Here is a 13,712-nt window from a genome sequence, read left to right on the forward strand (position 1 = left end):
TTTTGAGAGAAGTGCTTTGCTGTGACATTATATTGAAAGATGCAAAGGAAAGATGGTTTTATTGCGTTGAAGAGCCATTCAATGTTGAACAAAAAAAATCTTCCCGGAACAGTTTTTCTCAAAATCCTTTCAAACATCAATTGAGCAAAAAATTAAACAATAACGGAAATGATGCATTTGGCTTATATAACTTGGCTTCAGTATTTTTCAATATTTGCGTTTATATTTTCAATATTTTTATTCGAAAACATGTTTTGAATTGTTCTTGTTTTTTCATCGAAATTTTTAAGTTTATCAAAGAAGTTCATTGAATGAAAGTTTTGTTTCCGTATTCATTAAAACATTGAGTTTCTTGAACTTTCTTGTGATAGATTTTTCACAAGATAATACTTGAAGTTTCTGTTCATGATCCCGTTTGCCTTAATAATAGTCTTTCGTACTGATTATTTTGATATTTGAGTTTTCTCAAAACATTTTTTGTAATTTGATGATATGAATGAAGTTTGAGTCTTTTTTATTTTTAAATTTCTTTATTTGCTTTTGTTAAAAGAGTATATATCATTATTTTTCATCTTCACATTCTGATAATGATAATCAAAAAATGGAACATCCATCGCTAGGATCAAGTATATCTAATTATAAATTTGTTGCATTCTTTTTTATTTTTTCTTTTGAATTAACATTAGAAAGTTTCAGTTTTAGAAAACATGGTACCGAACAAATGAATTTCAAAAAAGAGTTTCCTTCATTAAAAACTTCTGAGAGATCCTTTATTTCCGATATGAACGTTTCATCTTTGATCCCAACTGGATCAAAGACAATAGAGTCTTCAATTCCATTTGAAATTCAGTCAAGCGAATCGCATGACTCTTCTAATTTTTGTCAAATAAGCGGAAATTTCTTTGATCGTCCAAAGCAAAAATTATTGGTTGATTCGTTAAAAGCGGATTGGTTTACAGAAAATGAAAAAATCAGAGCTGTTACTGGAAATTATTCATCCATCAATGATAAAGAAAGAAACATCAATTCTCCAAGTTATGCGCTTACTCAAGATTTTGAAGCAGAAGTTACTTTTGATTCCAGACAACTTGCTGATTTTTTGAATGGGGAAACGAAAAGTGAAGCATATCAACTTGCAATAACAGGTGGAAATTCAACCATACATGATGAAGACATTGAAATTGAAGGAAGAAAAAAATCAGGAATAGTTCGATATCACATGAATATTTTGCTAAATAGGTGGGGGACAGAGGATAAAAAGTTTGTTCTTGAAATGCAAGATAGTGATTCCATTTCGAATATTGGATTTGAAAATGATGCAAAGAAAAAATTAGTCAGAAAGAAAATTAACTTAATTAAGAAACAGATACAAGAAGCCAAAGAATTTGTGAAAGTTTTTGGAGTATGGCCAAAGAAAACCTGGATGACGGATGATGCTGAAGTCGAACTGTGGGAAGAAGAGGAAAAGAAATGGAGGGAAGAAGAAGAGAAAGGGAGAAATATCACAATTGAAGAATTGAGAACTGCAATTCAAGAAGCTGAAGAGAAAGGATCAGAAGCAGAAGAATTGAACAGATTAAGAATGCTCATAAAGAAAGCGAAAGAAAAAGATGAAGAAGAAATTAAAAAGCAAACTTTATCATCGTTGGAAGTTTTTGATGAAGAAGTCCATAAAAAATTTGGATCTGTGACAACAACAAAGAATGACGAATCAGGTTTGATCCATTTCTTTGATTTGAAAGCGAAATCGAGAAGTTCTAACAAACTGCATCATCACTCGAAAGAAGGAAGTAAAAATAACACAGAAGATAAAATAGATTGCTTGTCAAAAAAGGAAGAAATTAGCGAAAATAAAGAGCAGCTTCAGCCTGATTCAGCAAAGAGTTTATTAACCTCCGAAGAACGCAATGATCATTTTTGTTCATTTCAAGACTCGATGCATGAGCTGAGAAAACTTGAAGATGGCTATCATTTTATAAATACACAGATATCTGCTTCTAAATTGAATCAGCTTGGTTTGCCATTTGCTGACTTTATTTCTCTTTCTTTTGGAATTTGGGCTTTATTATTATTATTATTATTATCATTATCATTATTATTTATTTGTGTGAAGGCTTTCCATCGAATGTCAAAGTCTGCAACAATGCTTATTCACATCCTGAAATGAGCTTTTGTAGCAACAGCACTGACGATTATAAGCGAAATCTGAGAAAGAGAAACCAGTTGAATGCATATCTTATGGCAAAAGGAGGAAGTTATTCAAAAGCTGCAGAACAAGAACGAAGGAATTGCTTTGCTCAAAAAATAGAAATGGAAAATCAGGTTGCAGAAGATTGTGAAGCTCCAACGAAAGTTGTTTTGAATACAGTTGAAAGCAAGATCAAGCCATTGGAATACAACGATATTTTGTTTGACAAAGAAGAATTTTTCCCACGCTATATTGATGGAATGTGGAATCACAGAACTTTCAAGAGAATAAAGAAAACTGGGCGTGATCCAGAGAAATATGTGAAGGAAATGGCATTGTTTGTTGAAGAATTGCTGAAATCAAATGTTCTGATTCAACAACTTTGGACACAATGTGATCAAAAAGAGGTGGAATTAAAAGAGCGTGAAAGCTACATCATTGAAAGGAAAACAAATTTTGCAGCTGTAAGAAAGGAATTATTTGAAGATTTGTTTTCTCATCGAGATTATGACATGGAGGATTTGTGGTTGAAAAAGAAGCTGAACTACGAAGTGAAAACTAAAAATAGAAAAGCAGCAAGCGTTGTATTTCGAATCGATTGGAAGAAAGAATTAGGATAGTTGTTTGAGTAGCAGATTGATGAGAAATTGAAAAGTGGATACGATAAAAGAAAATTCAAGTGAAAAAGAAAATATTTTATCGAATTCTGTTGCATATCATGAAAAAGAAAATTCATATGCACGTCTTTGTTCTATCTTTTTTAAATATAAAGCTTATTTTTTGTTAACTATAATAATAGTTTTTTTAACATTTGACAACAAATGAGATTTATAAAAGTTAAACAAGTGAAATACATAAAACGTTCGTTATTTGAATGATCGTATGAAAGAGGGGAAAAAGAAAGCTTTATTAGATAGATATATCACGACATTAATGATATTTGTTTCTCATTTTAAAATGAAAATATTAGGTTGTCATCTTATTTGAATAACTATTTATTCATCATTCCCAACTGAACCAAAAACATTTGAAAAAAAGAATTGAACAAAAAAAAGATGTTAAAAAATATATAATGGCAAAGTAATGAAATTGAACTTCGGAAATGTCTAGCTCTAACTTCCGAAACAATAAAGCAGTGCTATCCTCCATTGATAAAACATCCTTTGAAAATCCGGAAGCAGTTAAGGAAGCATTTAGTTTTATTCTTGCGAATACAAAGAAATGCAAATCAGAATTATTATCATTAAGTTTCTGTGTGATTATATTTTTCTAAATTTTATAATTAATTATTTTTTTGATATTTTAGCTGTCAAAAATCTTGTAATCGATTGCCTATTCCCAATATATATTGAAGGAATACAATATCATTTTCCAATGCATTTTGTGTTTAATTCAGAATTTCCATTCACTCCTCCTCATGTTAAAATCGTACCTACATCAGATATGTATATTCCATCAGCCCATCCAACTGTGAGGACAGATGGAACAGTTGAAGTCAGTGTTTTAAAGAATTGGAAAAGTTCAAATTCTGTAATGAACGTTTTTGAAGAAATGGCTTCATCATTCTCACAAAAATCTCCTTTGGTATTGAATGCTGACCTATTTCACTTTAACTTAAAATTTTATTTTCTTTCGATTTTGTTTTTGACAAAACAAATTAGCATTCTCGTTCATCCTTACCTACATCAACATATCCAAAGCAGCAGGCCACAGTCCAACTACCAAAATTTTTCCCAGATAAAATGGAATCAGATTTTATTTTGATAAATAAAGAAGACAGTGCAACTTCGAGCGCATCATCTGTTGAAGTTCAATCAATTCAAAGTACAATCCCTAGCACAAGTCTAAATCCTCTTCCAGACGCATATCAGAAAATACAGACTGTTTATGATTCATCTTATTTGAAAACAGCATCTTCTTATCCAGCTTCTCCTTTATTAACTCGACCTTTTGGTACATTTCCCGTTCTTCCTGAACCAATTCCTTCTTCGTTAACTTCGCAGTCTTCTTATTCAAGTGCATCAGCAACACCTCAGCTCCCAAAAAGAAATGGAGAAAATGAAGAAAAGACATCCGAACAGATAGGTTTATTATTTTTCCCAGTTTTTTATTTTCTGACAAATATTTAATTTATGTTTTTCTTATTTGTTTGTTAGATGAAGAGAAAAGGCAATTGTCATTGATGTTGGGAGAATTAACAAATGAAGTCATGGTCGAAATATACCAAGAGAAGAATCGAGAAAGAGGAGAATTGCTAAAGTTTGACTTATCATTGCGTTTTTTTTGAAACCCTCATAACAATTTTTTTATCTCTCTTTAAATGTGTTTTTCTGATAATAACTACAAAAAATATTCAAACCGGAATTTTGTCAAAAAGAATGAAGCCCGTTTTGCAGGAACAGCTTCCTCTTCTTCAAAAAATACAGGACAACTTGCTGGAAGATGAGGTTTTCAGATTTCTTCATTTTGCCAACTTTTAATGCATTTGTCATGTATTATTCATAAATAAAACAATATTTTGTTTTCCATAAAATTGAAAATCATATTTTCAATCACAAAGATAAAATTGACTTCAGCCCTATCTTTCATCCAAGACCGCAACATTCAAATAATGGCCTGGCTAAGCGAGCATCCTGAAAAGCCTGTGATAACCGATGTGATAGAGGCAGCTGCTCCGGCTGATCCTGTTGAATTCAAGAAAATGCAACTGCGTGCTGAGCTGGATGCATTTGACAGCATAACTAAGAAGTTCAGCCGGATGCAGATGTCAGATGAAGAGTATCCACAGCGAATGATGGTGTGAAAAAGGAATTTTTTATATTTCTGGCAATCAGAATGTCTTCTGTTGGAGTGAGTAATTCATGGAAAAATTCACATTGCTGCTTCAATTTTTTCTTTTTCTTTTTCTTTTTCTTTTTTGAAAACATAATTTCAAATTTTGTTTATTAATGTTCAATTTCAATCACATTTTTTCTTTGCATTTCTAATTATCATTTATCATTTTCATTTCATTTTTCCCCTGCTTCTATTTATTAAAGGTGCTTCGAAAAATGGCAAAACAGCACATACAGAATCTGAAGGATTTCTACGCACTATCCCCATCAAGCACGTGATATCAATAGTTTTGATTCTATTCATTATCTTTTATATTTTGTTTTTCTTTTGAGGAAGCTTGCAGATTTATTTGTTTTTTTTTATTCTGTTTATGTTCAATTGTTTTATGTATTTTGTGTTCTTTTCGAATTTTAGTGATAGCTTTTTATTTCTTTTTATTTCTTTTTATTTTATTTTTTTCTTTTTTTAAAAAGAAATTATTTCTAAGAAGAAATTTCATTTTCTTCTGACATGACTTTACAAGAGAAGTGATGCATTTTAATTTTAAAATGAAAAATGAAAAAAATAAAAGCTCAATGAGGTGAATAAGATTCTGTAAAAGGAAAAGAAGTGCCTGTGAATGAGGTGGGTAAAAGATTGCTCTGTGCAGCATTAACTGCAGAAATGGGCAGAACTGGCTGGTGCATAAGCGAATTGACTGGCTGCACTGATTGAGGAGGAGGAGAAGGAGAAGGAGGATACAAAAAAGGTGAAGAGGAAGAGGAAGATGATGATGAGAATGAGGATGAAGATGAAGGCACAGAAGGAGAAGAGATAACCTGTGGCGGAAACGTTGCGACGCTTGGTGTAAACGCTGGCTGTGGTGGAAAGACAGCAGGAGAAGGAAGAGAAGAAGAAGAAGACTGCTGTGCGAAAGCTGGCTGGGAAGAGAAAGTGAGTGGTGATGGTATCACTGAACCAGAGTTCATTGGTGGAGGAGCAGTCATAGACGAAACAGGAGCAGATGATGTGTAATTGGGGAAAGAGGTCAAAGAAGGAGCAAAGGAAGAGCTACTGCTGGGTGGAAGTGCTGCTGGAGAAGGCGGAAAAGGAGCAGAGATCATTTTGCTGATCTGCTCCTCGTCGACTTCCTCAGCCCGTCTGCGCTCTTCTTCCACAAACGGCTTCAGGAACTTCAGGACAATCAGCTTGGCCTGTTCTTTGACTCTGCTGTTCTTCGACTTGCACAGCTTCAGGATGAGCTCTATTCCATCTGCCGTGTCGATCTCATAAAGCACCCGGTTGTAGTTGTACGTCTGCAGGATGTCTCTTTCATCGTCGCTGAGCATCGCTGTCTGCTGCTCCAGCGTCGCCTTCAGCATCTCGTCCATGCGGATCTGCTGTTCTGGCTGCATCTCCTGCTTCTGCTGCGACTCATCCATCGAGTCCATCTTCTCTGCCAGCGCATCACTCGCTTCCTGCAGCGAGCTCTTCAGCACAGGCGCTTCACCAAAAGTGGACTTTGCAAGCAAAATCGTGCCGTCTTCCATGCATTGTGCTTCTTTCTTCCCAAAGACAAGAAGGATATACAGCGTCAAAAGAATCTCCGCCTGGAAATTCGATGAAGGTGAGTTCAAGTTCGAGACTAGGGCAGTCACAAAGCCCGCCCGCACAACCATATCTGCGTTCTCCCAGCTGAGGTAGAACGTGTTTCGGATGCAGACAAGCGCAGACAGCCTCGCTTCGATTGCGATGTTCGGGAGGAAAAACGCACGGATCGCCACTTCCAGCCCGTTGCTCTCCACAAAATGGGCTGAAAACTCGTTTTTTTGGCCAGACGTGATGTTCGAAAGGGCAAACAGCGCCTCTTTCTGTTGGATTGGGTTGTGCGCGTCGTCGCTGATGTTCACCAACAAGGGGATGATCCCTGCTTGGTCTAATTTCTGGGGTGGGGTAAGGGGGAGGGATGTTGAAAAGAAAAAAATTCAAAAAAAAAATATTTTTTTTCATAGTGGAATTTGATAAATAGAATAGACATAAAAATGGAAAAGGGAAAAGGGAAAAGAGAAAAGAATAAGATAAGGGATGATAAACAAATAAAATATTAAACGAGAATATCAAAGCAAATTCATAATTAATCGTGAAAATTTCAAAGAGGCCAAATTAAAAAAAAAAAAAAGATTCAAACATTCACTCCAAACCTCCACGTAATTATCTTCCAGATAAGCAATCCCGCAAATGGCTTTGACCCAAAAATACTTCAGCATTCGATCGGGCGACTGCAGATCATTCGCAATCATAGGCGCATAGTTTTGGTCAATTAAAAGCTAATATATATTTCAATAAAATTGAATCCATTTTTTTTCCCCCAATAAACAAAAATAATAGACCAAATTAAAAATGTGTTTTCGTAAAAGAAACGAGAAATTCGAAAATAATAATAAAATTGCAACAAATATATAGAAGCTTTAACTTTCTTTTTTTCAATCATTCAACCTACCTTAGCTAAACGCGTTGATTTCTCAGCAACTATTCCGATTGATGAAATAATTGCAATTCTTACAGAAAGTTTTGTAGACAGAATGGGAAGCAGCATGATTAATGCATCGATCGCATCTTCCTGAATATCTGCCATCTTCAGCATAAGACCAACAAAATATGTTGACTGAATTAAAACACCACATGAAGTCTTTGTATCGATACTGTCATAATCCTTGCTCATTGCTTCTCTTTCTCCTTCTTCCACCATTTGCTCCCAAATCCCAGGTAATTTAACTATAGAAGATATTACAGAGAAAATTTTTGTATCAACTCCACTTTTTTTTATAACGCTAATCGCTTGTCTTTTTTCTTCTGCAACATTTGAAAGAGCCCAAATTGCATGTATTTGTAGTTCAATGTTTGGGGAAGTGACAAGTCTAACAAGATGAGGAAACGCTGATGAGTATAACAGATTCATTGCATTTTGTCCCTCAACAACAGCAGCTATGAAAAATTCATAATTAATTTTTAGAAAAATATTGAATTACAAACTCAGATGTACAAGGCACATAGCCGCAAGAACCTGCAAAAAAATTTATAAAAAACATTGCGATAAAAGGAAATAAATATTGTCACACTTGAATTTGTGGAAGATCATCGCGCGCCAAAAAGTTTCCACATAGTGTGTAAAAATCAAATTTACAAACATATTCTGCAATATGAGGATCAAATAATCGTAATGTGTCATTTAATGAATTTAATGCTTGAATAATAGATTCTGTTGAAGGTGATTTAAGCTGCTCCATAATGCTTGGAATTTGTTTTTCCTTTTTAGATAGAGAAATAATGCAGAAAAAAATGAATCAAAATTTCGAAATAAAAAGCCATAAGCAAACATATTGCATAATAGTTTTATGCTTTCTAAGATTTGCAACTCTCGCTCTTTGCAATTCTAGTTGTGATTTTCTTCCACGAAATCGTTTAGTCGATAAATCATCTTCAAAATCTCCTCTCCTCGCTCCATCTTCATCCTCACTATTAAAAGTTCGAAATCTATTTGTTGACCGATCTTGTACAGACCACGGGAAGGGGGAAGCCTCGCTTCCTCCACTCATATATTTGAGAAATTTAAGTTAAGGGAATTTTTCAAAAAATAAAATGGCAATAGTGATCTGTGAATTGTTTGAAAGATATTCATAATGAGCCTTAAAGACTGTATGGTGGTTTTTATCATATCGCTTAATACTTTTATTTAATTTCTTGCATTTCATTTGATAAAAATTGAACTTCTAACCTGTTTATGTTTAAATTTTCACAGATCAAGTCTTGAAACAAATCGGCAAGGGCTCATTTGGAAAAGTGTATTTAGTGTTTCATCGAACTAGAAAGAGGCATTATGTTCTAAAGGCGATACCTCTTACCGATCCAAAAGAAACAGCAGTTGCTCAAAAAGAAGTGCGAATGCTTGCAATGTTCAATAATCCTTTTATTGTTCGTTACGGTGAAAGCTTCATTGATCAAAGGCAATTTTGCATTGTGATGGAATACTGTGATGATGGTGATTTAAATGGATACATCCAACTTTGCAAGAAAAGAAAACAACTTATTCCTGTTGAGGTTATCAATTTTTCGTTTAAATTTGTAACATATATTCTTTATAAAAATAGCAAGTCTTAGACTGGTTTACTCAAATGACAATTGGCCTCGATTTTATTCACAGTAAAAAAGTGTTGCATCGAGATATCAAAGCACAAAATATCTTTCTAACAAAGCAAGGCTTTATAAAACTTGGTGATTTTGGGATATCCAGAACTTTGTCAGGAACAATGGATCTTGCTCACACACTCGTTGGAACACCTTATTACATGTCTCCTGAATTGAGTCAAAACAAACCGTATACACTTTCTTCAAATTCAATTTATAATTTTTCAACTATTTTTTTAAACATTAATTATGTTACAGCTACGGTTATAAATCCGATGTTTGGGCATTAGGGTGCTTATTGTATGAGATGTGCACATTGAACCATCCATTTGAAGCACGCAACTATCAAGAGCTTGTTGTGAAGATTTCTCAAGGCAGATTCCAACCAATTCCTTCAAGTTACGGACGCAATTTGCAAGATTTGATAACAAAAATGCTGCGTCAGGTTTGCAAATAAAAAACAATCAACATTGCACATTTCAATAAAAAAATATATCCGTTTTTTATTTGATCACACATACATTTATGTTATATTTGATTATATAAACAACCATTATATATTTTTTTTCTCTTTCTCATAATTCCCATCTTTCCAGAGTCCGCACAGCCGTCCATCCACCCAAGAGATACTCGATCTCCCCTTCATCAGAGAGCGTATGACGTCTCTGCTCGAAGAGAGCATCAACCGCTCAGCCCCGCCAAACCCGCCGCCTCTTCTCTCACTGCTTTCAAAGAAGCCATTGACGGAGGCACCGCTGCAGTCGCAATTACAGAGAGACACAGAAAGAGGAGAAGAAGAAAGAGAAAGAGAGAGAAAGAGGATCAGAGACGAAGAGAGGAGAAAGGAGATTGAGGCGCTGAAGCTGCCGGCAATGCGGGAGATGCTGCCACGCCCTGCGTCTTCATACGCCTCTGCTGGTGCTTCTTCTTCTTCTTCTTCTCGTCAATCAACTACAAGACAACCACCTCAGCCTCATCTTCAGCCACAGTCCTCTCAACAACATCAGATTCCACAGCTTTCTCTTCATTCACAGTCCAATCAGCAGGCAAATCACCAAGCGCCATACAGACAGCGCTCACCTTCACCGAATCCAGCTCCTCCGTCTTCTTCCTCTTCTTCCTCTTCTCCTTCACATCCTTCTTATGTTCCTTCCTCACCTCGTGCTTCCTCCCCCAGGCTGATGAAAGGGCGTGTCTCTTCTGCTTCAAGAATTCCTCCACCTTCTTCTTCTTCTTCTTCTTCTTCCTCTTCTTCTCATCACAACATACCCGATCTTTCCTCCATCCCTGCCCAGATATCTGCCCTTCCTTCTCAACACCACGAGCCCCCAGCTTCCCCTCGCTGCTCTTCTCCTCGTCTGAATGTTTTATCTCGACATTCATCTTCCTCTTCCTCTTCTTCTTCTTCTTCACATTACAATTCTCCACCTCACTCTCCACCCTCCAGCCACACTCCAAAGCTTCCCTCTCCTCCTTCTCCACTTCCACACATCTCTGAACCTTCTTCCTCCTCTTCTTCTTCTTCCTCCTCTTCTTCTTCAGTCATCTCCTCTCAGAAGGAGTCACTTGTCCAGAGGCGGCTGCAGTTGGAAAAGGAAGCAGAAAACTGTGCTGAGCGTATTGCTGCCATGCAGAAGAACTTGGAAAGAGTCGAAGACAGCATCAAGGGAAGCTACGGGGCAGTGCCTGCGCTGCTGATAGGGAGAAAGATGGCGTTGAATGATGAAGAGAGAGAAAGAGAAGATAGAGAAGAAGAAGAAGGAGAAGATGATGGAAAGATAATGAAGAGGGAGATTATTGAGAAGAGGCCGCTGAGCGCGAGGGGATCGAATGAGAGAGAAAAAGGGAGGTTGGAAGCTGGAAGGCAGTCTGTGCATTTCCGCCTTCCTATTTCTGGTTCTGGTTCTTCTTCTTCTTCTTCTTCAGAAGAGAAACGGCAGCCACAGCAACTTCATTCAAACGCCTTTCACACTGCACATGGCAATATCCCATCCTCCTCCTCCTCATCTTCTTCTTCCTCCTCCTCCTCCTCCTCTTCCTCTTCCTCTTCCTCCACATCAAACCCCTCTTCCACATCGACCACTTCGTCAGCCCCTTCTCCTTCTGTCTCTCCCATCAGCGCCTCCCCCATCACCCACCACAGATCTTCCAAGTCAACAATGTTTGATCTTCCTCCAATTCCTTCGTTCAAATCGAGATTTCACAGCGAGAAAGAAGATGGACAGCATGAGATGATTAGAAATGGTTTGTGGCTTATCTTTTTCTTTCTTATTTATTTTTCTTCTTTTCTTCTTTTCTTTTTCTTTTTCTTTAATTTTTCTTTTCTTTTCTTTTATTCAATGTTCGATTTTTTTTTTTTTTTGATTGATTTTCTTTCTTTCTTTCTTCTTTTTCCATTTTTCCCCTCCTCCTTCTTTGTTTTCATCCTTCTCTTCTCTTTTATCTTCAGTCCCTCGTTCAGCCACACCTGAGCCCATTCCCATTTCTGCTCGTGCTCCAAGCCTCTCCCACCCTCCCCTCACACGTCGTGGTTCTATTTCATCTTCCTCTCATTCTTCCTCTTCCTCTTCTTCTTCTTCTACTACTACTACTACTACTACTTCTTCTTCTTCTTCAATTGCTCCTTTCAAATCTTCCTCTTCTTCCTCTTCTTCCTCTTCTCATTCAACCCCATCCTCTTCTCCTCCACCTCTGTCTGCCATTCCACCTCCCTCAGAGCTCAAACAACTGGGCAGACCAGCTTCTGTCGCAGCTGTTTCCCATCCTTCGTCTCATCAGCAGGTTTCTCGCTCAAATGCTTCTTCTTCTTCCTCTTCCTCCTCTTCTCCTTCTCCTTCTCCTTCCTCTTCTCCTTCCTCTTCTCCTTCTACCACATCTGCTTCTTCATCTAATAACAACAGTAATAGTAACAATGCAAGCAATGTTAGCAATACAAACTCCAATGCTAATTCCAACTCCAATTCTTCTTCTTCTTCCTCCTCTTCCTCCTCTTCCTCTTCTCAATTATCACTCGAAGAACGAAAGAAACGCAATCTCCTGTTGTTCCAGCGCAACTGTGCAGGAATGAGGGATGTAGCATTGGATCTGCGGAATCCAAGGGCGAAACCATTTCAGCTGGGGAGAGAGAAAGAGAAAGAGAGAGAAAGAGAAAGAGAAAGAGAAAGAGAAAGAGAAAGGCAAAGGGAGATTGAGATGCTGAGGCAGTGGGGGGAGAAGCTGAATGGGGCAGTGAAGAAATCGACAGCAGCAGCGTCAGAAAAATCGAAGAGAGGAGAAGAAAACAAGAAAGTGGAAGGGAAGAGCGAGAAAGAAGGAGGAGCAGGGAAAGAGGAAGAAGTTGGGAAACGTAACCAGCAGAAGCATACAACTAAGCAAACAACCTCATCATCATCTTCTTCCTCTTCTTCCTCTTCCTCCTCTTCCTCCTCCTCCTCTTCTTCTTCTTCAAAACCTTCTGCTCTCCCCTCGCTCAATCTATGCACCGACCACACACACCAGAAGCTGCTGTCAGAGACGAAAAGATTGGAGTTAGTGAAAAAGGAGATAGAAGAGCTGACGATGAAAGAAGAAGCAGTCGAAAAAGAAGAGGAAGAGCAGAAAAGATACGAAGATGCGCTGTCGCTGTATCTGCAGCTGCTGAAGACGCCGGCAAAGAAGCCAGTGGGAGAGAAAGATCAATCAACAGGTGCATCTGTAGCTAATGGAGGAGCTGGTTCTGCTTCTGGAAGTGGAAGTGGAAGTGGAAGTGGCTCGGGATCTGCTCATGGGAATGAACTGAGTGATTCATTTGTGGTGAAGCATAGAGGATCTTCTTCTTCTTCTTCTTCTTCTTCTTCTTCTTCTTCTTCTTCTTCACATCACGTTGCATCTCATCTTCAGACGTCCTCCGAACAGGAAATGCATAACGATGAAAAAGAAAGAGAACCAGGAAGAGATAGAGACAGAGACAGAGAAAGAGAAAGAGAAAGAGAAAGAACAAAAGAGAAAGAAGCCGAGCGTCTAAGAGAACAACTGGAGTCACAGATGGGACAGCGGTGTTTTGATGCCGTGTATGAATATCTGCAGTCAAGTGATGATGCGATCACAGCAGCAGATGAAGAGCTTTTATCTGACTTGGAGATTAAGCAGATGATGGGCAGCAAAAACCCTTCTCTTGCGCTGAAGGTGAGGACGCTGATACAAATAGAGGATGAGCTGGTGAGCATTTGAAAGTGGATTGTTAATCTGTTGTTTGTTTTCTATCTATCTATCTATCTTTTTATTTTTTTTGACTTTTTATGTTTTTCTTCTTTAAAGGTTTTGTACATTCAATAATTCATTCTCTTTTATTCAAATGTTATTAAAAATGGTGTGTGCTTATTTTTTGGATCTTTTTCAGTTTTATGTTTGTTTTGTTTTGTTTTTTAAATACAACTTGTGTTTATTTGTTATCTTAAAATAGATTTCTTTTCTCTTTTTTGCCTATTTCTTGTTCTTTTTCTAATCTGCTATTTTATCTTTTATTCATTTTTTCATCAATTTTTTT

At 37.0% G+C, this 13,712-nt stretch overlaps 4 protein-coding genes across 4 annotated transcripts; 3 read left to right on the forward strand and 1 right to left on the reverse strand.

The window, feature by feature from the left end:
- Nucleotides 1-601: 601 nt before the first annotated feature.
- On the forward strand, nt 602-2,925 carry MONOS_5848 (uncharacterized protein; the record flags this gene model as incomplete). Its single annotated transcript, XM_067876031.1, has 3 exons — nt 602-626; nt 687-2,015; nt 2,114-2,925. The coding sequence occupies 3 exons, from the start codon at nt 602-604 to the stop codon at nt 2,806-2,808; spliced, it is 2,049 nt and encodes a 682-aa protein (XP_067731229.1). The 3' UTR covers nt 2,809-2,925.
- Nucleotides 2,926-3,562: 637 nt separating this feature from the next.
- On the forward strand, nt 3,563-5,512 carry MONOS_5847 (Vacuolar Protein Sorting 23A (Vps23); the record flags this gene model as incomplete). The annotated part of the gene is made up of 6 exons (XM_067876030.1): nt 3,563-3,772; nt 3,850-4,273; nt 4,345-4,447; nt 4,566-4,635; nt 4,749-4,985; nt 5,227-5,512. 6 exons carry the CDS (start codon nt 3,563-3,565, stop codon nt 5,299-5,301), a joined length of 1,119 nt encoding a protein of 372 aa, XP_067731230.1. The 3' UTR covers nt 5,302-5,512.
- MONOS_5846 (uncharacterized protein) lies at nt 5,376-8,598 on the reverse strand (the record flags this gene model as incomplete). Its single annotated transcript, XM_067876029.1, has 6 exons — nt 5,376-6,945; nt 7,204-7,329; nt 7,503-7,987; nt 8,036-8,066; nt 8,122-8,310; nt 8,380-8,598. The coding sequence occupies 6 exons, from the start codon at nt 8,596-8,598 to the stop codon at nt 5,596-5,598; spliced, it is 2,400 nt and encodes a 799-aa protein (XP_067731231.1). The 3' UTR covers nt 5,376-5,595.
- Nucleotides 8,599-8,682: 84 nt separating this feature from the next.
- Nucleotides 8,683-13,396, forward strand: MONOS_5845 (putative serine/threonine-protein kinase Nek1; the record flags this gene model as incomplete). Its single annotated transcript, XM_067876028.1, has 6 exons — nt 8,683-8,698; nt 8,802-9,100; nt 9,151-9,377; nt 9,446-9,632; nt 9,784-11,431; nt 11,637-13,396. The coding sequence occupies 6 exons, from the start codon at nt 8,683-8,685 to the stop codon at nt 13,394-13,396; spliced, it is 4,137 nt and encodes a 1,378-aa protein (XP_067731232.1).
- Nucleotides 13,397-13,712: the final 316 nt, after the last annotated feature.

This window comes from Monocercomonoides exilis (assembly GCF_001643675.1).
Source record: "Monocercomonoides exilis strain PA203 chromosome Unknown scaffold12-1864167, whole genome shotgun sequence".
NCBI lineage: Eukaryota > Preaxostyla > Oxymonadida > Polymastigidae > Monocercomonoides > Monocercomonoides exilis.